This window comes from Nothobranchius furzeri, chromosome 17 (assembly GCF_043380555.1).
Source record: "Nothobranchius furzeri strain GRZ-AD chromosome 17, NfurGRZ-RIMD1, whole genome shotgun sequence".
In the NCBI taxonomy this organism is placed as follows: Eukaryota; Metazoa; Chordata; class Actinopteri; order Cyprinodontiformes; family Nothobranchiidae; genus Nothobranchius; species Nothobranchius furzeri.
The window spans coordinates 33,139,280-33,160,515 of record NC_091757.1 but is presented as its reverse complement, the minus strand read 5'-3'; the positions used below and the strand labels follow the sequence as shown (position 1 = coordinate 33,160,515).

At 42.8% G+C, this 21,236-nt stretch overlaps 1 protein-coding gene across 2 annotated transcripts; it reads right to left on the bottom strand.

Moving 5' to 3' along the window:
* Positions 1 to 159: 159 nt before the first annotated feature.
* On the bottom strand, positions 160 to 21,173 carry LOC107393557 (poly [ADP-ribose] polymerase tankyrase-1). 2 transcript variants are annotated; one of them, XM_015972005.3, is made up of 28 exons: positions 20,690 to 21,173; positions 19,889 to 20,113; positions 19,674 to 19,769; positions 15,142 to 15,178; positions 14,988 to 15,063; positions 11,787 to 11,807; positions 6,066 to 6,160; positions 5,915 to 5,981; positions 5,297 to 5,483; positions 4,955 to 5,076; positions 4,784 to 4,875; positions 4,595 to 4,673; positions 4,353 to 4,524; positions 4,062 to 4,141; positions 3,802 to 3,947; positions 3,549 to 3,714; positions 3,249 to 3,468; positions 3,003 to 3,112; positions 2,679 to 2,867; positions 2,316 to 2,568; positions 2,124 to 2,206; positions 1,930 to 2,050; positions 1,732 to 1,829; positions 1,511 to 1,585; positions 1,301 to 1,406; positions 1,024 to 1,210; positions 748 to 904; positions 160 to 661 (listed from the first exon to the last, which is right to left on the bottom strand). In XM_015972005.3, exons 1-28 carry the CDS (start codon positions 21,126 to 21,128, stop codon positions 575 to 577), a joined length of 3,786 nt encoding a protein of 1,261 aa, XP_015827491.3. In that variant the 5' UTR covers positions 21,129 to 21,173; the 3' UTR covers positions 160 to 574. The 2 variants fall into 2 exon arrangements, with proteins under 2 accessions (XP_015827491.3, XP_015827492.3); XM_015972006.3 differs by lacking the exon at positions 11,787 to 11,807.
* Positions 21,174 to 21,236: the final 63 nt, after the last annotated feature.

Below are 21,236 nucleotides of genomic sequence, written 5' to 3'. Positions count from 1 at the left end.
GCATAAATATAACCATAGAAAAAATGTGACAGCTTCAGTGTTTATAAGTTTGTTCAGCTAATGTTTGGAACAAACAATACAGCATCAATGTTGCACTGTTACAAGTCCAGTAGTGTTAGTCTCGTTAAAGTGAACCCATGTGGTGGTGGGTTGTATTCCTTAGGCGTGAGGATTCCATGAAGATGAGTGTGAGTCAAAAGGCTGGTGAAAAGAGATTCTGTGATTCTTCACAGTCATTAAGCAACAAAGAGCAGGAAAACACTCCTCAGAGTCTAAAAGGGCATCCTCCTGCCGAAGAAGAGGGATGGAGGGGAGCAGTAAACCCACGCACGCTGTTGGGACTCGCATGCTTCTATAATAACATGCAGCCAATGCAAAAATACAAGGTCATCACAAAAAATAGGAGAGTATTTTACAGCATATCTACTCATGAAGCACTGGCCACCATGGTTTCTACAGGGCGGGACACTGGAAATGTGTTTGGTAATGAAAACGCTGTTCAGGCATTTGCAACACAAAAAACAAAAGATATCAAGCTGTAAGTCTTTATGCGAGATTGTAGTGTTAGAAGCAACTATGACTTCTGTTCAGCTCCTGCTGCAGATAGGGCCGTGCTCTCGGGTTTAAGGATCTGGTAGGTGATGAGGTACTCTGGGTAGGCCTGGGGGCAAAAAGGGCAAGATGGTAGTGTTACATAAAACTCCTGTGTGCTTTAAAGGAATAGCTTGCCCTGATGCCTCAGCTTACCTGCTCTCCTCTGTAGATGACATACTCAGCATAAGCTAAACCGTTAACACTGGGCCGCCCAATCACCGAGTGATGCCCTGGAGGGGCATGGGCCATCTTCATGGCACTAAACTGTAGGAAAGACTTCCCCAAAGTCACTCGGCAGAATAGCATTTGTCTGAGAGGAGCAGAAAAAAAGTGTTCAAACAGCACCGCTAATGGCCGTTTAAACAGCGATGGTTTCGCAACAAACGGCAACACCTACAACCAGAAATAAATTCTTCCAGTGTGACTCACCTATGGCACAGGTAGCAGGATCGGTCTTTGTGCGTTGGGCATCCTGTGCCTCCGCCGATACCATAGACGTACTGATTGCTCTTTGAAGAGTTTTCCGCAAAGTAAATTCCTGCTCCAAACATCCCTCCGATGTACGCGTGACGTTCATCAAAACCTTTGTGAATGATGGCGTTGATGAAAGGAGATCCTGGGAATAAATGCATCAGTTGTAGAACCTTTGTATTCAATAATGTGATGTCACACAGCTGAAAGAAAGCGTATCGTGGTAGGTGGTTACCATGAAACAACATGCGCTCATTGTGATGGTTATGGTTCTCATCAGCGATCTCCTTCTGCCTGTGGGTGTAACGCTCCCTCAGCTTCTTATTTACAACCTTCTGAATCTATGAAGCACAAAGCACCACATGATTTAGGACGCTGAGCCAGACTGTTGCTGTTATCAGGTATCATTAGGATCTCCCAACCTACAAAATGAGTAAAGAACTACCTTGATGATATTGTATCGGCTGAAGACGCCACCCGCATTGCCTCCATCTCTGTGTTCCCTAATGGTGCTCTGCATCTGTGAAACACACACACACACACACACACACACACACACACACCATATTGTAGCACGAGCTGGTGTTTGGGCTTTAACCAGAAGAGGGACGATGCTGCAAAAACAAAGTTTTTAACACGTTTAGAGGTGAAAGGAATATTCATTACCTCCTCCTCTACAGACTGGTACTCTTTGTCGTCAGGGGCCAGGTCTATCAGGATGGTGCCCTGGTTGGCACAGTGGAACGTCAGATACGGGTTGCCACCTGGAAAGTGGACACAACATTTTCAGAACATTTTAAATCATGAGACTTAAGCAGCTTGATGAAAAACAGGAAGATATTTTTTCCTGTAAGGTTTTCTCACCTGACTGTCCCCCCAGCAGCCTTTCAATACCCTTGATCAGTTTGTGTCGGTGGCCATACGCGTTAATCCCAATCTCCTTCAGCTCCTCGTGGCCCATGTCAGCCAGAACATCTAGTGTGATCTGGAAAACAATTTTAATTACACGTCTTTCCTTTGTAAATTATAAAAATCTAAGAATCTGCTCTGTTACTGACCTGTTCCCTTTCAAAGATGTCCCTCAGGTGCTCAAGACCCAGACTCTTTAGGAACTGACTGATGTTCATGTCCAGAACTGCCACTGTAAAAGAAAACAAAAGACTGAGAACCCATTTTTATAGGAAAAATTTCACTATTAGAGCCCCTCCATCTGTTGAGAAAGTTTCATGTGACAAATGTAATAAACCTACTTTCTCCTTCCTTGCGGTCAGTGCCTGTGGCTCCGTCCGCCACACCAGAGGGTCCAGAAGTGGCGGCGGCAGCAGCAACCAGCTCAGTGAGCGGCCCAGCCAGGTTGTCTATGCTGCTGGCTGCTGACAGACAGGATGGTGTGGAGGCGGGGGAGATGACGGAGGCGCTGACCACTGTGGCCTGCGGCTTGAAGCAGCTGGGCAACGCGTCTGGTGGCATGGCGTCCATCAGTAGGGCTCTGATATCATCGGCCTGCAGAAACACCCCAGAACATTAGTCAAGAGAAGCTCTGTGTCTTATTTTCTAAGTCTTCATTAAGCAAATAAGATAAATCAGGTTCTCCGTCCTCATGCAGCCCCTACCGTAGCCAGGTCCAGAGCAGTCTGGCCTTCTTGGTTCTTCATAGTGGGGTCAGCTCCATGGGCCAGCAGCAGCGCACACAGCTGTGTCCGACCCTTCTGGGCCGCCTCGTGGAGGGGCGTGAAAGCCCATTTGTCTGTGGCATTCACACACGTGTTGTACTTGATCAGCAGAGCTGCGATGTCTACATGCTGTGAGGAAGAAGAGCAGCAGACAGCTAATCAACAAAAGCAGGAGGCTCCAACCACATTCACAGTCCTGAAACACGAGAAACGCTCAGGTCATGAGTGGAAGTTTTGGTTTGTCTTTGGGCTGCTGGTACTGACCCCATAAGAAGCGGCATTATGAAGAGGGATAAGGCCCCCCTTGTCCTGGGCGTTGACATCAGCCCCGTGCTCCAACAGATACTCCGCTACCTCCAGGTTGTTGTAGCCGGCTGTGGAGGGGAAAAACAAATCTAATCAAGAACAATGTAGCTTCTATGATAAACTGAAGCAAAATGATCTAAATATCATATTTGTGCAGTAGCACCCATTCCTATGACCCATGACATCACACCAAAGCTGCTGTACCTGCTAGGTGGAGCGGTGTGGAGTTTCGCCCCTGAGCATCTCTGCAGTTGATATTTTCTGGGGAGCAAAGTTTCTGCACTCTGGCCAGGCAGCCCTTTTTGGCAGCGTCCAGCAGGGCGGCGTCCCCCCGCAGCAGGTCCTGGATGTCTGTGTCTCCGTCTTTCACCATGTCCAGGGGAATGTTGCCATCACGGTTCTTCTTGGTGGGGTCCGCTCCGTGCTGAAAGGGAAAAAACATATATTTTAATAAACATTTAAAATGCATTAGTGACAACTTTCATGTGACAGACAACTCCTCACTTTGAGAAGAAGTTTGCAGATCTCGTATTTCCCTTTGGCTGCAGCCTCATGAAGTGGTGTGAACTTCCAGAGGTCGGCCACATTGACTGAAGCTCCATGCCTGACCAGTAGCTCAGCCACTTCGTAGTGACCATAAGAGCAGGCGTTATGGAGGGGGACCAGACCTCTGAGGGACAAAAACACAAGTCAGCCTCCTCACTGAAATCTAGAATTAAACAACTAAAAGGGTTTGTTTTAAAAATAAAACACCAACCCCTTGTCTTTGGCGTGAACATCAGCTCCATGGTGGAGCAGATACTCAACAACGGCCACTCGATTGTAACCTGCTGCAAAGTGGAGAGGAGTGGAGTGACGGCCCTCCAAGTCCCGGCAGTTTACGTTCTGGGGGGTGCAAAGTTGCTACCATGCAAAGTGACAATAATCAGTATCAGTTACTTCAAGAACTTGTTAGAAAAAGACTGCTTCTGGACATTTAAAATAAAAAAAGAGCTTTATTTTATTTTGTAAATTTACCTGAACTGTGTCCAGGTCTCCTGCTTTGGCAGCTTCCAGAAATCTGTAGTCTACATCAGAATTACGAGTGGGAACATTTTCTGTGGGGAAAATAAAGAAATTAATGAATCAAATTAATGTACACATGAAATAATCATACTTGATTCTGAAAAAATATCAATAAAAGTCATGTTAAATCTTATAAACAGAGCTTAAATTCTCAGAAAAAGCCCTACATGTCTTAAACAAGAATAAAAGGCATAATTCTAAACCTTAAAATAAACCTTGAAGCAAATCAAAAGTGGAGATTACCATTAAGAATTTGTTGCACAGCCTCGTTGCCCATCTGCGCTGCAGTGAAGCCCTGCAGGGACACAATGGAGGGGTCTGCCCCGTAGCTCAGCAGCAACTTGCAGGTCTGGATGTGACCCGCCAGCGCTGCTCGGTGAAGAGCCGTCTGCCCCAGTGTGTCTGCAGCATTCACCTGGAGTCCACAAAAACTCGTGTTTTCTACTTGATATCAGGCAGAACAAGATAGAGGCACGATGACAAACCTTGGCTCCGTGTTTCTGCAGCACCTCCAGGATGTCATTGTGAGCTCTTTCCGCAGCAACGTGTAGGGGAGTCATGAAGCTAGAAGACAAAGATAACTCTTCAACATTCCTCCAACTCCAGTTTTGCTTAATGTGACATGAATGCTCTGATGTTTTCTTTGGCAGCAAACAATCCATGCTGTTACTTACTCTTTGTTTTTCTCATTGATGTTGGCACCTTTACGAAGCAGCAGCTCAGTCACCTGTTTCCTCTTGGGGTGGGGGGACGCCACAGCACAGTGCTGTAATACAGGACGTTACATTTAGATGGAATCCTTTAAAAATCTGAATCTAAGAAGGAACCCAAAAGAAAAGGCTGACCAGAGCAGTCTCATTGGTTTGAGGATGTTTGAAGCCGATGATCTCCAGAGCCAATGTCTTCTTAACTTTGGTCATGTCAGCTTCACGGGCAGCCTGCAGCAATGAGTGACCTTTGAACTCATCTACAAGAGGGAAAACAGGAACAATTACTCATCATATTCTGTTGTTGAAGACAGTCTTAATTACATTCTTGTAGGTAAAATATATTTGTATTTGTGGTTCTTGTAGCTTTGTTCACCCCCCCCCCCCAATATAAAAAATAAAAATAAAAAACACTCAAAACGTTACAGAAGCTACAATGTGCATGTTCACCATTACAGCGTATAAACATGGGAAACTCACAGGTGAGCCTCTCTTTCAGCTCTGGAGTGGGGGCCATGTCCACAGCGCTCTTACTGTGACAATTTAGCAGGGTTGGGTCTGCCCCGTGGCTCAGGAGCAGGGAACAGACCTCCACTCGGTTCTTGGACGCCGCCTCGTGAAGAGGCGTGAACTGCCACAAGTCCATGGCGTTCACACAGGCTCCATGCTGCAGAGAGAGCAACCCATCAAGAGAACAGCACACATGGGCCAAAGAATTACCATCGGTGTGCCAACATGTGCTGGAAAACTCCATAATCTTTAGGTTAAATGGAGTTCATGATTAAGTTAGATACAAGCGTAACATTTCCACGTGAGATGTTTTGGCCACAAGCATGAAAGTGTGAAACGATCAGACATGTGAAACAGAGAGCATAGCATGCGTCGTTTGTGCTAGCAAGCGGACAGAAGCAGGTTAGCTGCACTTTCCTCCAACATTTCATTTTCCCAATCATGTTCTGCTTTAAAAAGAAAATGTATGAACAAGAAAGTGGAAACAAAACAATTTCAAAGGTGGGAGAGCTGCATTTGTGGTCCTCAATAGTGATTTTGACCGTTAATCCCTTAAAATAATGTGTGATGAACAACTGCAGGACTTACTTTGAGCAGAAGCTCGGTGACTTCATAGTGTCCATATGAGCAGGCGTTGTGAAGAGGAACCAGGCCGCTGGGAAAATAAACAATACTGGTGTCATAAATAACAAAGAACAATCAGAGATTAAACGCTTTCCCCTCTTAATGAGTCCCTTACCCCTTGTCCTTGGCGTGAACATCAGCGCCATGTTGGAGCAGCAGCTGAACAATGCGGACCCGGTTGTAGCCCGCAGCCAGGTGGAGGGGAGTGGACTGGAAGACAGGACGGCTTGTTAGCACACTCAAACACCAGCAGCCTTGGAGTCTACTGCTTCTGGTGGCCACAGTGGCAAGCTGCTGATTAGGGCCAGAAGCTACTGCAGCTTAGGCTTGGTGAGTTGCAGATGGATGAAAGATTTTATGATGCAAGTTCAGTGGAGTTTGTGGGCAAGTCCAGTGACAAAATTTTTTTGCTGTCTATTATGACGCACACAGTTTCATCCTTGTTACTCATCCAACTTGAATTTTATTAGATAAAAATCCCCAAATAGGAGTTTTGTGCAGTGAGCAGAAAGAAGGGGATTAGTTCAACAGAATTTGAGTCCAAATGATTGGGTATAAATAACGGTTAGGATGTGACTCTTGCCTAATTGCATTGTTGGTTCTTTTTTAAAACAGAGAAAAGGTTTCTTTTTACCTTGCTGACAGTTTCATTCGCAGCTGCAAACTTCCTCAGAGCTGACGCTGATGGTGGCGTCACTTCCTACTCCGTTTATCCGCGGGCAGCAGAGGATGTTGTCGCCCTCTGCTGCCCCCTTTCCCCTCAACGATGATGCAATCCCATGCCAATCCAATGTGCAGACCCCATCGTCTCTGTTCATGGTCCCGCATCCAAGTCTCCTTATCTCTATGGTTTACCGTAAATTCCGGACTATAGAGCGCACCTCAATATAAGCCGCACCTACTAAGTTTTTAAAAAAACATGGAACCGCACCGGGCTAAAAGCCGCAGATTTCTACTGGAGATCTACTGAATTGAAAACATAGTTTAACAGAACGTAACTTAACTGATCAGTATCAAACAAAACAGAAAATTTATTGATTAGTTTATTCATCGTCCTCCTGCGCACTGAAACCACTGAAGTCATCTTCAGTGTTGAGTTGAACAGCCTCAGAAGAGCTTCGTTACATACCTTTTCTGTGGCGATGTCAGTGTCGCTGTCCGTGTTGCGGTCATCATCCCGGGGAGAAGCTGGCTTGAATGAGTTCTTCCCGCTGCCGTTTCCAGCACCAAACCATGGATTAATTCGTGCCAAGCTTACGTGCGGCAGCACTGTTTCCCTCCTTGACGGCCAGCTCGATGGCCTTCAACTTAAATGCAGCATGATATGAACTCATAAGTGTAGTTACCATGATGAGGGGGTATGGATTTGAAAAAAATTCTTCGTCGTGCCGGCTAAATTAAAATGAGCACTTTCTTTGATTTCCACTTTTGACTTCCACCCGTTTCACTTTCTGCTAAAGCGCCCCCTGGCAGGTGAAGGAAAATCTTCAGTAAAGCCACACCTCATTATAAGCTGCATGGTTCAAAGCGTGGGAAAAAAGTAGCGGCGTATAGTCCGGAAAATATGGTACTTTATCCATCTTTTGTATTTCTGTTGTTCGGTGTTTATAATCCTTGTGTTGTCCCAGTCCATTATACGGTTTTCTCTTGTGCAGTGATCTGTTACGGCTGACTTCTTTATTGTACTTTCTGCTTCTTGTTTTGCTGCTCTTATGTGTCTTCGACTTGTATCTCGCACTCCTTTCTATGTTCTACTGTTCGTGTGTTGAGTTGGCGTCCGGTTTCTCCTATGTATGTTTTATTGCAGAGTTTGCATGGGATTTCGTAAACGACTCCACATTCATGTCCTGCTGGTACTTTGTCTTTTGGGTGTACTAGTCTATTTTGAACTGTCGTGTATGGTTTTTGTTGGTGTGTTTATGTTGATGTAGCACCTCTAGCCTAACTTTAGTTGAGATACTCACATTTACCTAGGTTGTATAGGAGTAACACTCAAAATGGGAGCAAGTGCTAGGTTGAATAATTAGCATTTATTGCTGCACGATAAAATTTTTGACAGCACTGCTGTAACTCAATGAAAATGAGGGCGCCACAAGAAAAAAAAAAAGAAATAAATAAAACAAGACCAAATCAGTCCATTCGATTGAGCTCAACCGGTTAATAATTTGGATTCCAAAATGTGTGTGTGTGTGCTCTTCACGTTGTCCTCCAGTATTACCACTCCTACTACCCGGGTAGGTTGCTAATGTGAGTGTCTTATCTGTGATCAGTGGATTGTTGCAATAGTCCAAGGATTTCTGGGCAGGATGCGTGGCTGGCCCACCGCATCACCAACTGCCTTCAGGATCACTGGGCTGGGCTCGCCATACAATCTTCCAAATCACTGACAGTTCTTATCATCCGGAACAGAGGAAAAAAACCAACCTACACAAGAAGTGTAGGGTTGACAGAATATCTGATTCTGTCAAATCTTATGAGATCTCATCAATTACCTTTCTTGATCTAACAAGTAACGTAAAACCAAGCATTAAGGTAATACATATGCATCCATTTGACATTTATACAGTTTGTCAACTGTTAATTTAACCATTAGCTTAAGCGTTAGCATCTCGCACTTTGCATTAGCATAACACAAACGTTTTTTTCCCCAACACTTTAAACATAACTTAAGGACACAAACAAAATATAAATGTCACAGAACATTTCCCAAAACTATTTTAACCTTATCAAACATCTTTCTACGTAGTTAACAAATATATTTAAGTTTTACTCCATCACTGCTAACAAAAACAGTATAGTTTAGCATGGGACTCACCGGAGTTTCAAGCAGTTAAAAGAAAAGGTAAACCCCCCTGGTCTCACACTCTGGTAATATTCATCCCATCTCTCGTCCAAAATAGTCAGGTCATTGATTTATTCACAACAGTTCGTTTTTTGTCTGTCGTTCTAAGTTCATGTCTGTAGCTGTCTGCCTTGTGTCTCTCTCTCTGCACGTCTAGTGCTGCTGACACTCGGCTCTTCTAAACAGGAATTGATGTCCTGTGGAGTAAGCGCTTAACATGTCAGACTACGTGGAATCTTATATCCTGATTTTCTACATGGGTTACATTGTGTTTTTTCATTGTTGCTCTTATGTTTTCTGTTATGCCTTTGATCTATGATAGGGTTATCACTGGTTTTGGTTCTTGTCTTTTGGGGTTTCTGGTTCTTTGCTTTGGTTGTTCTTTTCTTTCCGTTTGTTGTTTTCCTTTGTTTATCGCCCATGTCGGGTATCCGCAGGTCTTTAAAGCGTGTTGTATGTGTTTGTCCTCTTGTTTACGGTCTCTTTCAGTTACGTTTGCTCGGTGATATAATGTTCTGATAACTGACATTTTGTGTATGGTAGAGTGTTCTGATGTCCATAGTAAATATTGGTCTGTGTGTGTTGGTTTCCTATGTGTTTATGTTTAGGGCCCTGTCGGTCTGCCTGCTTATTTTCATGTCCATAAATGCTATGCTGCCTTCTGTTTCTGACTCATATATGAACTTTATGTTGCCTGTGTCAATGTTATTCAAGTGTTTTGTTAGTGTTTGTTTGTCCTTTTGGTATGATTTCCAGTATGTCATCTACGTAGCGTTTCCTTGATTTTATTTTGCAGTGGGGGGGGGGGGGGGGGGGGGGTGGAGTGGCTATGGCTTTTTGTTCTAGGTCTTCCATGAAAAACTCGCACAGGGTGGCTGATGACGGGTTACCCATGGCGAAGCCTTCCAGTTGTTTGTATAGTGTTATCGTATAAGTAAATGGAGTTAACTACCAGTCCTATCAGTTGTGCTATGTCATCCGCTGTGAGGTTTGTCCTTTTGTGTAAAGTTTTGTCCTGTCTGATTCTGTTAACTACTATGTCTATGGTTTTTTGGGTTGGTGTTTTTGTGAACAGGGATGTGACGTCATGTGAGACGAGTATGTCATTATCTTCTATTGTAATCTTTTTTAGTTCTTTTGTCAGTTCTGTGCTGTTTTTGCAATGTTGATCTGTGTTACCTAAGAACGGGCTGATGATTTTGCAGATTTCTTTTGCCATGTTGTATGTTGGTGTACCTATGCTGTCTACTATTGGTCTAAGTGAGGTGTTTTGTTTGTGTATTTTTGGAGTTCCACATATTCTTGGTTTTATGTTTGCTGTAGTAATCCAGTGTTTGTACATTTTTCTGTTATTTTGCCTTTTTCTTTTAGTGGCTTCAGTAATTTTTTCATGTTTTTCTTAATGTTTTCTGTTGGGTCTTTTTAAAGTATTTATGTATTTTTGTCTTCTAGCCTCTGTTTCATCTGTTGTTTATATTTTTCTTTGTCCATTACCACTGTGGCTCTTCCTTTGTCTGCCGATGGAATAATTATCTGTTCATTTTTGGATAATGCTCTCATGTCATGGCTTCTTTTGTAATATTGCTGTGTTGAACTTTGCTGTTCTTTAATATCCCAACAACATTTCTAAGTTCTGCTTTCTTTCCTTCATCTGTAGATCTGTTGACATGCCATTTCTGTTGCTACAATAAATTCATCATGTGGCATTTTCTTTGGTGTTACTGCAAAGTTTAAACCTTTTTTAAAAATGCTTTCTTCTGCATCGGTTAGTTTGTATTGGAGTAGGAAGTGATGCCACCATCAGCATCAGCTCTGAGGAAGTTTGCAGCTGCGAACGAAACAGTCAGTAAGGTAAAAAGAAACCTTTTCTGTGTTTTAAACCAACCAGAACCAACAATGCAGTTAGAAAAGCAACACAGCAAGAACATACCAAAGAAACTTGCCTAATTACTAATCAAACAATGGATTTTTGTAATTTAATGAAGTCTCCAAAATAATTTAGAAGTTTTGATCCCAAACTGATTTTAGATTTGATCACTGAAAGTCACTTGTACATGGTGTGATGCTATCAAAACCCAACCGTAACATGATAAAATGAAGCTGGACTGAGCAGGCTGAGTGTTTAAAAAACAAATCTGCATAAAGCTAAAGGATCAAATCAAATGCTTCGAATTAGCCAAAAAAATAAATACAAATAATGTTAGTTTAAGCAAAGCTACAAACCCCATCTTCAACAGCAGAAGTTCATTATTCAAACAGCTGGCTCTGCTAAGCTCAGTAAAATACTAACAGATATTACTTCAATTTCCATGCAGTGACATACACAATAAACCCGGGAGACGAAGTGGAACGTCTCAAGCCAAAGTGTGAAACTGATGAGGTGGTTTGAGTTATGAATCATTCAGTGAGGAATGACACAAGCAATCAACAGTTGTTACCAAAAAGGGCAGCAAGGCATCTGGGTGATGGGTGAAACGCAGTCCATTCATTACTGCACACCAGCGGATTCAACAGTGAACGTCAAGAAGGCACAAATTTCACAAGACACATGATTCGCTCGGCAAAATGCAGAGGCAGGCCGTGAGGAGTGCATGAGAAATCATTAAAAATAAAATGAAATACATAAATTAGAAGCCTGATTAATGCCGCCTGAGTGGTGAAGTGTTTTAAAGATGTGGAAGAGCGGGTGAGTGCAGAAGAGAGGACAGACACCGAAGAAAGCAGGCAGTGGATATTTTGAGCTCCTCTTCAGATTCAAAAGGATGAGTGGTCACCATGACAACAAACTCACTCAGTCACAAGGCGCGCGCGCACACGCACACACGCACACACACACAAAGTAGCATCAGGGTAGGATACATGAGTGACCCACGCACCCAAGTCCATGATATGCAATTAACAAGTGACTGCCAGCTTATTGGTCAAATAAAAATGATGGATTAAATAAAAAGATCACAACAGTGCATCAAGTGGCCATTATCAAGGTCAACTTACCAGCATTTTTTGTGAGGTTGACTGATCGACAAATGTTGCCAGAGTCACACGGAAAACAAAATGAAACACAAATTACAAAATGACATCATCTCGTCACAGAAACCTCCCTCTCCCTCTGAGTCAATGAAAAACACAAACGGCTGTTTTAAAAATCACTCGTCACATACATCTGAAAAATAAATGTGCCGCAAACCAGAAGGGATAACACCTTCCTTAGCTTTCTAACAAAGAAGTGGCTGATATCCCAAAGTAAAGATCACATTGCTCTAAATGTAGGGCTGCACAATATTAGGAAAACCTGCGATATTCGATAACGATTAATATTGCGATGACGATATTACTTGCAATAAATAAAAACTTAACTCAGGAACAAAAATGATCAAAAACAAAGAAATTAAAAAAATCATGAAAATGAGAAAAGCAAAAGATGTGAGGAAAGAGAAAAGGAAAATGAACAAGAAAAGGCAATCAGTGGATCCCGGGAAAAGCAGAATCAGCAGAAAGAGCAGAACAAAGCTAACACAGGTGTTTGCTAACCATCAAAATAAGGTGCCGTCTGCCTCGGGGGCGGGACTCTAACCTATGAGAGCCAACCCGATTGGCTAAATGGGTGAAGAGCTCCATTTGATTTGTTAAAAAAACATGCTTCCGTTTGACTGGCAGAATGTATTATGTGTAACAAACATTTGAGCTGACCATTCATAACGATATTTATCTTTTCTTTGCAATATGCATATTGTGCATGCCGATATCGCGATAATATATTTACGACATATTGTGCAGCCCTTTCTAAATGCATAGTGAGGATTAGAGCACAACTTAGGGATGGGTACAGGGCTGTAAGTGAGCAAAATGTGCATAAACTTGGGAGACAAAATACATAAAACACATAAAAAACAGAAATAAACGGCAGTCTAGAATTGAAATGCAAAAATGAGGTCACTTAGAAAAGCTGATGTTATTTGAATCAGATGAGGCAGAGCATCCAACAAGTTGTTCCACTTTCCTCTTTAACCAGGACAGAAATTACAATCATTTTACCAGTTTTTACACTGTAGGTATTTTCCAGTCACATGTAAAGACTGGAGAAACACCAGGAATCACAGAGGAATTAAAGTTGAGTTTCTGATCGAGGATCTAAAATAAAAAAAAACTGAAATTGCTTTTCTCTGACATGAAAATAAAAAATGATCAAAAGAAATACTCCCAGATATAAACACAGCTACCAGGTCTAACGGTCAATCATAAAATTTGCAGTTTGTCAAAAAATATTTTAAGGATGCACCGAATGACCCAAAAGGGCATTTTTGGTTTTTGTGCGTAAGACTTTAATTCCAAAAACAACATGGCTGGAATAGGCTGACAGGTGAACTTGTTTTCGTTTCATTTCGCTCAGGCCTCATATGGCTACTTGCTCTTTGCTTCATAAAAATAGTACATTCGTACGGATTTCAAAAGTAACATTTTCCCCTTATAGTACTGCCGTTTTATTACGATCGTTGTTGTAATTCGGGACTAGTTTGTTTTGTGAGTAATGAGAAAGAAGTGAAGCGGCTCTCACATGATCGTTTTAGACGAACGCAGTGGACACATTTAGTAAACAGAAATCCAACATAGCGGTGTCCTCAAGAGTCCAAAAATGCGGCGATTATAAATTTAATAGCTCAGAAACTTTTTAACTTGTGAACAAAATTGATTTTATGGAAACGTGGAGCTGCAAAACACGCAAAGTAACACTGCTGTCCCCGCTATTCTCATTATACATGTTGTCCGCACAAGCAGTCAGTGAGTCTTCCGTACTTCAGGCCATGTCCTCGATAAGAGGAACAGAAAGCAGTAGTATTCCTACACAGAAAAATTTATAAACGGCGCTCAACATCGTTTTTATAAGAGAACATATTTAATTTTAGTTTTTCTCAGCAGGCCTTTCAGTCATAAGCCTGTACATTTATAATTTATTATTATTTAATGTACATGAGTGAGGTCAAGTGAAGCATTTTATTTTGAGTTTTCATTTAAATTTAGAAGTGTTTTTCTGTCCGTGCTAAATAAATGCTATGATTGAAATAAGTGACAATCATTTCTTCAGTGTAACGGTTTTCTGCCTTGGTTTCCTCATTTTCATTTTGGTGCAGCCTTAAAATATTTCAAGAAAGCAACTGTGTTCAGTCTATCAAACTGCGGTCTTTGTTTTAAAATACTAAAGGAATAAAACAACTAAAACAATACATTAGAAATAAAACAACTTGATAATAAAAGTACCACTGAAATTATTGAGGCTGTGAAAAGTCAAGAAGGCTTGATGGAAGGAATTTAATGGATTTTAAGAATTACCTGATTTACATAAAAAGAACAGCACACATTTGGTGTTTTCACATCTGGGCCGGCCCGGCCCAGCCCTGGCAGGTTAATTGTGTTCACATCTGGGTAATACGGGCGTTTTCTGCACTCAGCTGACCCGTTTTTGTTGGACCTGCTCTCCGGTGATCTGCCTGTGCAAAGCCGACCAAACACACCAACCACTGACTGATTGGCTGGCTAAAGTTCACGCCTACCTACTAGAGGGAGCCTCCGATTGGTGGGTAGAATCAGCCAGTAGAGGCTTCCCGAATGTGCTATTCTCTGTCAGTCTGGATTCAGTGGAGTAAACATCTTCTCCGACTGCTGCGCTGGCCTTCCACGCCAGCATGAGCACAGACTGCTGTGAGGAGCACACAGCACTGGATGAGAGAGTAGAAAGCTGTGTGCTTCATGCAAGAGTCTCCAAAAGCAACACTGCTCACAGCCACCTTTGTAAATTAAGGAGGACAACGCAGACTTCTTCACGGGACTATTTCCCCATCCATGTGCTTGGAGACATTCGCATTCCTGAGAAGGATATGTGAACAAGACCGGGTCGCGTGGGGGCAGGCCGACACCATTAACACAGGACTGGGTCAGGCCAAATAAGAAAAGGCCAAGAGTGTGTAGCTCTGGTTTGTCTTCAGTCATGTGGAGCTCATTAATACTCCCTCCTACAAATTCAGTGACAAATCCTCTTTCCTCCCACAGCCCACAAACTAATCTGGCACTAATCGGACTGCATCCTAACTGACTCAGAAATCCGGAACAATGCTTTATAAGTACAGCGTTGTGTAGCCTGTTTCAACGTCATGCGTAAACACAACAATCTGAAGGATGGGGCACTACTGAGTCATTTACCTTACGACCATCACTGGCATGACAGTTGACATTTAATGGAGTCAGCAGTGCCATCAGTTTTTCTTCATTTCCACTCCTGTAATCGCATAAAGACGTCATTAAACTCCCCCATCAGTCAGAATTCCCTGAAGCTTTTTCACACAAACACACTCACCTTGCTGCTTCAAGGAGTTCATCCTTCTTATATTCTCCTAAAATAAGAAAAACATTCACATTACAACTGTAGGTTTAAATCTCGTTCTGCAGATCCTACATGTCACAGCAATACAAAACACAATTCATATGTAAGCACACTAATTAACACTCTGTGAACACACATATGCACAGACGCGCACACACAGCTCTTGTCATAGACTCTGGGGGTCATCTGCACAAACATTGCTCATGCAGACTTGTCTACAGAGTTCTTGTGATGCAGACGTATACACAATTCTTTGTAGTCTCTCTAAAATGTGCTTCTTTTTGCTTTGTGTTTTATTCCTACCAATAACTGTAAATATACGATGGACGACTCTTCCGCACCACACGTAGGTTTCTGAAGAACTGAATTGAAGCCCGATGGGCATTTCCCAACACCTCCATCTTGGCCACATTGTACATCTCGTCACTCAAGGAAAATACAAAAATGGAGCTGAGAGCAGGACTGTGAGGGTGGGGGTCGATGATTGCCACCCAACAAACTGAGGCGACGTAGCTATGAGCTAAAGGAAGCCAACAGAGGTTGATGGGCGCTTAAACCTCGGTTGAGCGACTCGTGTTTATTTTTGCTGTGAAATTGGTGTTAACATGGGAGTCAATGAGAGCTTGTTCCTTTCTAGATCCAGCCCCTAGTAGATTTTATTTGGGGGGGGGGGGGGGGGGGGTTATACTGCAATTCTTTTGTCACTTCTGCAGTGACTTCACCTATAGCAGGCAAAGTTTGCCCCTAAACTGATCCAGTGCTCTGCACACACAGTTACCAAAGGATCCCTTTCACACAACTACATTTTATTACAACAGTAAAAGCACGGTATCGGATTATATCAGACTGCATAAAAAATCTCAGATACAAGCAGTCCGTGAAGGTTCACATTTTTGCAACCAAAGGTTAAGATTTTTTTTTCTTTTTTTCATACTTACTGTTATAGGCTCTTGTTCTCCGATTGGTTAATATCACTTGATCAAGCCTTTCATACATTCCACACTATGAAATAGGTAAAAGTATGTATGATTTGTGCTGATTGATATCGGTACCAGTCAATACTGAAAGCTGCAATTTTGGTATCGTATCGGAAGTGAAAAAGTTGTATCGGGACATCCCTATTGGAAGCCAACTTCAGTCACCTTGGCTCAGTGCTTCCCTGCCGCAGGAACGCGCAGCGCTCAGCCGCTCATTGACGCTACTACGAGTGAGGACATAGCAACTTTTAAACATATCCATAATATTAACACGGTTCTTATCTGTGTGTTTCCTGAAAAAGTCATGCTTTTGGGCAGAGAAATTTAAAAATTATGTTTTTTGTCAGGACTAATGTTTTAAAGTCAGTGTGTCAGGATTACTGTCCCTGCACCCTGGTTACTAATAACGGATGACGTTCCTGCTTTTTAACCAACAGCACAACAGTTTAAGCCCGTCTAAATGTTTATGAGAATCTCTGCTGATGCTCAAGAGCAGAACTGAGTTATTTATATTAATTCTGTAGGCTCGTGAAAAATCACTACAGTGCAGTCTGTGAAAAAACATGATTGACACTAAGATGGAGGTCTGACAACTCAAATTATAAATTAAACAAATACATTTCTTTATTTCTGTATAAATATTGTGTAGAATACTCTGTATGCTTCCTAACCCCAAAATTCCACTATATCCGCTCCGGCACGAACTCCGCAGCAAAAACAGTCCCGTTGTAGTCAATCAGAGCTGTTCCACTACTGCGGAAGTGTGGCACAGTGCGCCGCCCGCCGTTCCGCCGTCCGGCAAAAATAGGATCGATTCTAATTTTGCCGGACGCCGGAGCACCTCCGCAGTCAATGGACAGAAACCACAACCGCCCAACAGGAAAGGGAGCAAGCACAACTTCCGTTATTTCACAATAAATCGATAAAAAGCGTTTTTTGTTTCATATACACAGGTTTAACAACTTTTAACAACTATCAATGGCGGTTGAACTTTAAATGCACAAAAATAAGCCATAAATACAGTTTCTACTAGCAAAGTAGTCACCGTTTGTTGATCCAAACACTGCTGATCTGTCAACACAAATGATGGGCAGATTAAACAAATAATTTTGATGCTTCTCCCACACAACGGGTGTTTGGATCCAACTTCCGCGTTTATTGCTCGGACTGGATCGCAAGATCTCGAAAATTCCGCGCATGCCTGTTTGCGCACATCAGGTCTCCGCACCGGAGCGGAGCCGTTGTAGAGCGGGTATAGTATAATTTGAGTTCGGAAGCGAGCAGCAACGTAAAGCGGGGCGGAGCGGAGATAGTGGAATTTTGGGGTAAGAGTCCATTCTGTTAAGGAAAGAAAATCATACTTTAGTGAAAATCTACAGAATGATGCACAGATCGGCAACAATAAATTATATACACTATTGTGATCAATAAAGTAAAACAAACGATACCAGGTTGGGGATAGGGCTGGGGGTAAACGATTATTTTTAAAACGATTATTCTGACGATTATTTTATCGAATAGTCGACTATTCTAATGACTATTTAGAAAATTAATCTAATGATTATTTTTCTATTGCACAATTAACAAAAACCAGAAAATCTCAAATAAATTCCTCAAAAAAATTGATAAATTCTTACTGTAAGAGAATAAACACTACAGGCCTTCCATTTTGTATAACACTGCTTTTACTGTGTTGCGGTTGGTTATGTTCTGGAGACGTGTAGAACTTGGGGGTGCAGGCTGCTGCCTGAGAGGTGGTAGAAGATGGAGTGTCTCCATGCTGCTTTGTTTTGGTCACTTATGTGCGGGAGGCGAGTGGTGTTACGACTCTTCCTGGGGAATTTGGCTCATGTGCAAAAAGGAAGGGACAATAACGGGATTTAAAAGTTAAAATGATGATCAGGTTTATTTACAACAACACAAATCATAAATCTTTCCATCCACAGGTTGGGAATAATAAAACTAATTCTGCCTGTGGGGAATTAAAACAAAAGTACAAATAAGTAGGGATCCAAACTCTAAACTGGGTGGTTAAACCAAACTCAAGGTGATATTTTAAACTAAACCGAAAACCCACAACACTCTAAATGTAATAAAAGGGAGATCTGCACCACAAAAAAGATGAACTCTAAACCAAAACGTAACAGCTTATCCCAATGCAAGAAGCTGTTAGCGAAGATGCTAACAGTAGCTTTACCAACGTTAAGTTCAAGTTACCGAGTTTAAATAAACCAAAAACACCCAGCAGCTAACAGACCAGCACGGAGGAGAGACTGCTAGCACCAAAACAGCTCTCCTAATGTCCGAAAGAAGCTCCTTTATGAAGGGAGAAATGCTCCCGGTGATTTTCTACATCTGCGGTAGAGACGAAGCAGCGCATCTGACCCCGGAAGTTGTTGCCCGTTGCCGGGAGACGAAGGCGGGCAAAACAGGAAAATAATCTAGTAGTGGACGGACATTGTTCCGGGTCTTCAGTATTTGGCGGAGATGTTAGTGAAGGCGGAGAAGAGGGCGAACTAGAGGAAAAACAGGCAGATTCCTCCTCTATTTACAAACTCCTGGGGATGCAACAAGTGGGCGCGGTGCGTCGACTACCGGATCTGACGTCGACAAATTTTTAGAATCGAGCCGTCGACGTCATCGAGGCTTTGCTACAGCCCTAGTTGGGGATTATTGATTAACAAAATCTGGGGCAGCTGAGATTTTGTCCCATAGCCATAAAATAAATGTTGGAATGAAACTCACTCCAGTAGCTCAAAGTACATGTCTGACCTATAAATTTATTTGTTGAGAATAAAACTTTGTTTTATGTTTTGAAAAAGTCAAAACAAAAAAAATCTTTGTCGACCAAAACCAACTAAGACTAAAATGCTTTTTGTCGTCAAGACTGACTAAAACTTCGATGCCCACCAAAAACCACACTGGCCGGCAGTAAGTCAGGTTTGTTTCCGATGAGTTCAACTCTGCCAAGGCTGCCCTTTGTCACCGATTCTGTTCATAACTTTTATGGACAGGATTTCTAGGCACAGCCAAGGTATTGAGGGCATCTGTTTTGGTGGCCTGAGCATCAGGTCTCTGCTTTTTGCAGATGATGTGGTCCTGGTGGCTTCATCAGAACGTGAACTTCGGCTTTCACTGGAGCAATTTGCAGCAAAGTGTGAAGCAGCTGGGATGAGAATCAACTCCTCTACACCAAGACAATGGTCTTGAGTCAGAAAAGGGTAGAATACCTTCTCCAGGTCAGGGAAGAAGTCCTGCCCTAAGTGGAGGAATTTAAGTATCTCCAGGTCTTGTTCATGAGTGAGGGAAAAATGGAGCCTGAAATCGATAGGTGGATTGGTGCTGCAGTGATGCGGGCATTGTACCGGTCTGTCATGGTGAAGAGAGCGCAGAGCCGGAACAAGAATCTTTCGATTTACTGGTCAATCTACGTTCCAACCCCAAACATTAGGTTTTATATAGCGCCTCTAACAATCATGAGGCGCTTCAGCACTTTCATTCTAAGCAATTGAGTGTTTGGGAACTGACCTGTGAGGACCGCCTTGGCTGAAGGGTCAGCAAGATCCAGAGCCGATTTACCATCTGTGTTACGGATGTTTGGATCAGCACCATGCTGAAGTAATACTGTTTGAAGGGAACCGAGATTAAATAAGATCACTTATTTTTCTTTGTGTTGGCCTTCCAGAACAATGACACCCATTGTATTATAAAAATAAAATAAGATTTTCTTAATGAATCCTTACCAATGCAGACATCTATCTTTCCCTTGATGGCAGCCTCGTGTAATGGAGTGTAGTTCCAGTTGTCTCTGGCATTTGGATCGGCACCTTGACACAAGAGGAGGCTGACGACCTCTGCGTGGCCAAAAGAGCACGCATTGTGTAGAGGAATGAGACCTCCATCATCCCTGGCATGAACATTAGCCCCTGTCTGCAGGAGGTGTTCCACCACATCTTTTCTACCAAAGCCTAAAAGAGTTAACACATTTTAGATTATATTTTTCTCCAGGAATGCTCAGAAACCAAACAGCAAAACAATGAAGATGTTTCTATTGAATCAATTTAACTGATAAACGCGTAACACTTGTGAGAAATCATTAAACAAAGTGGTGTTGAATTGCAATACACGGTGTAATGAAACTAGCAGTGGCACAGGCAGAATTTAAGATGCACGTTTACATTGACTAAATCAATTTGCTTTCATTGTCCTGCTATTTAAGTGTGATTATACATTTACCTGTAACAAAGTAAGATTCACAATTTTATCTTGACGCATTTACCATTTAGAAACTCACATGTAAGTCTGATAAGCTTTTGTTATGGTCATTTATCAAACCGCCTTTAGCGTGATGTCACCAATGTTAATGTAGAATAAACAAAATGGACAGCCGAGCAGCTACATTTGTAAAACTACCGATTTAGACGTACAGAGGTTGTTAAAATGAGGGGAAATGATCATAAATCAACATGCCAGGCCGTCTTAAGTAGTCGTTTGTTAACAACCGATAGCCTAGTGCTCTGTTCGCTAGCTTAACTAAACCTTACCCGCAGCGAAATGAAGCGGAGTGGATTTTCGGCCAGCCATGTCCTTCGCGTTTACATTCACCGAATCCACGAGTCTTTTAACACGGGACACATCACCATTTCGACAGGCTTCGAACAATTCTCTGAACGCGCCACCGACGCCGCTGCTACCGTCGCTGGGGCTGGTCACACCAGAGCCGGGGCTCGAGATGCTGCTGCCTCCGCCTGAGGTTGTCGTGGTGGAGCTCGCGCTGCTCGCCAGGATCGGGACTGGTAGGTCCGGGGAGGCCAGAGCCATCTCAATCCCTCCGTTACATTCCCTCTCATTCTCCGATATTCCCACAGACGGGGACAGCAAAGCCATGGGCGGCGAGGCCGGAGAAGCACCTGAAAGAGCGTTGTTTCTAGGCGGGGATTGTAACGTACTCTGCTGCTGCGAAGAGCGACGAGACACCGCCATTACAGCAGTTCTCTGGCGACAATAAAACACTGAGCCTCCTTTCCGGTGAAAGTGCTGGTGTTTCCTGTCAGCTGTTTGCGGGGCTGGGGCAGCTCCAAAACCCATATA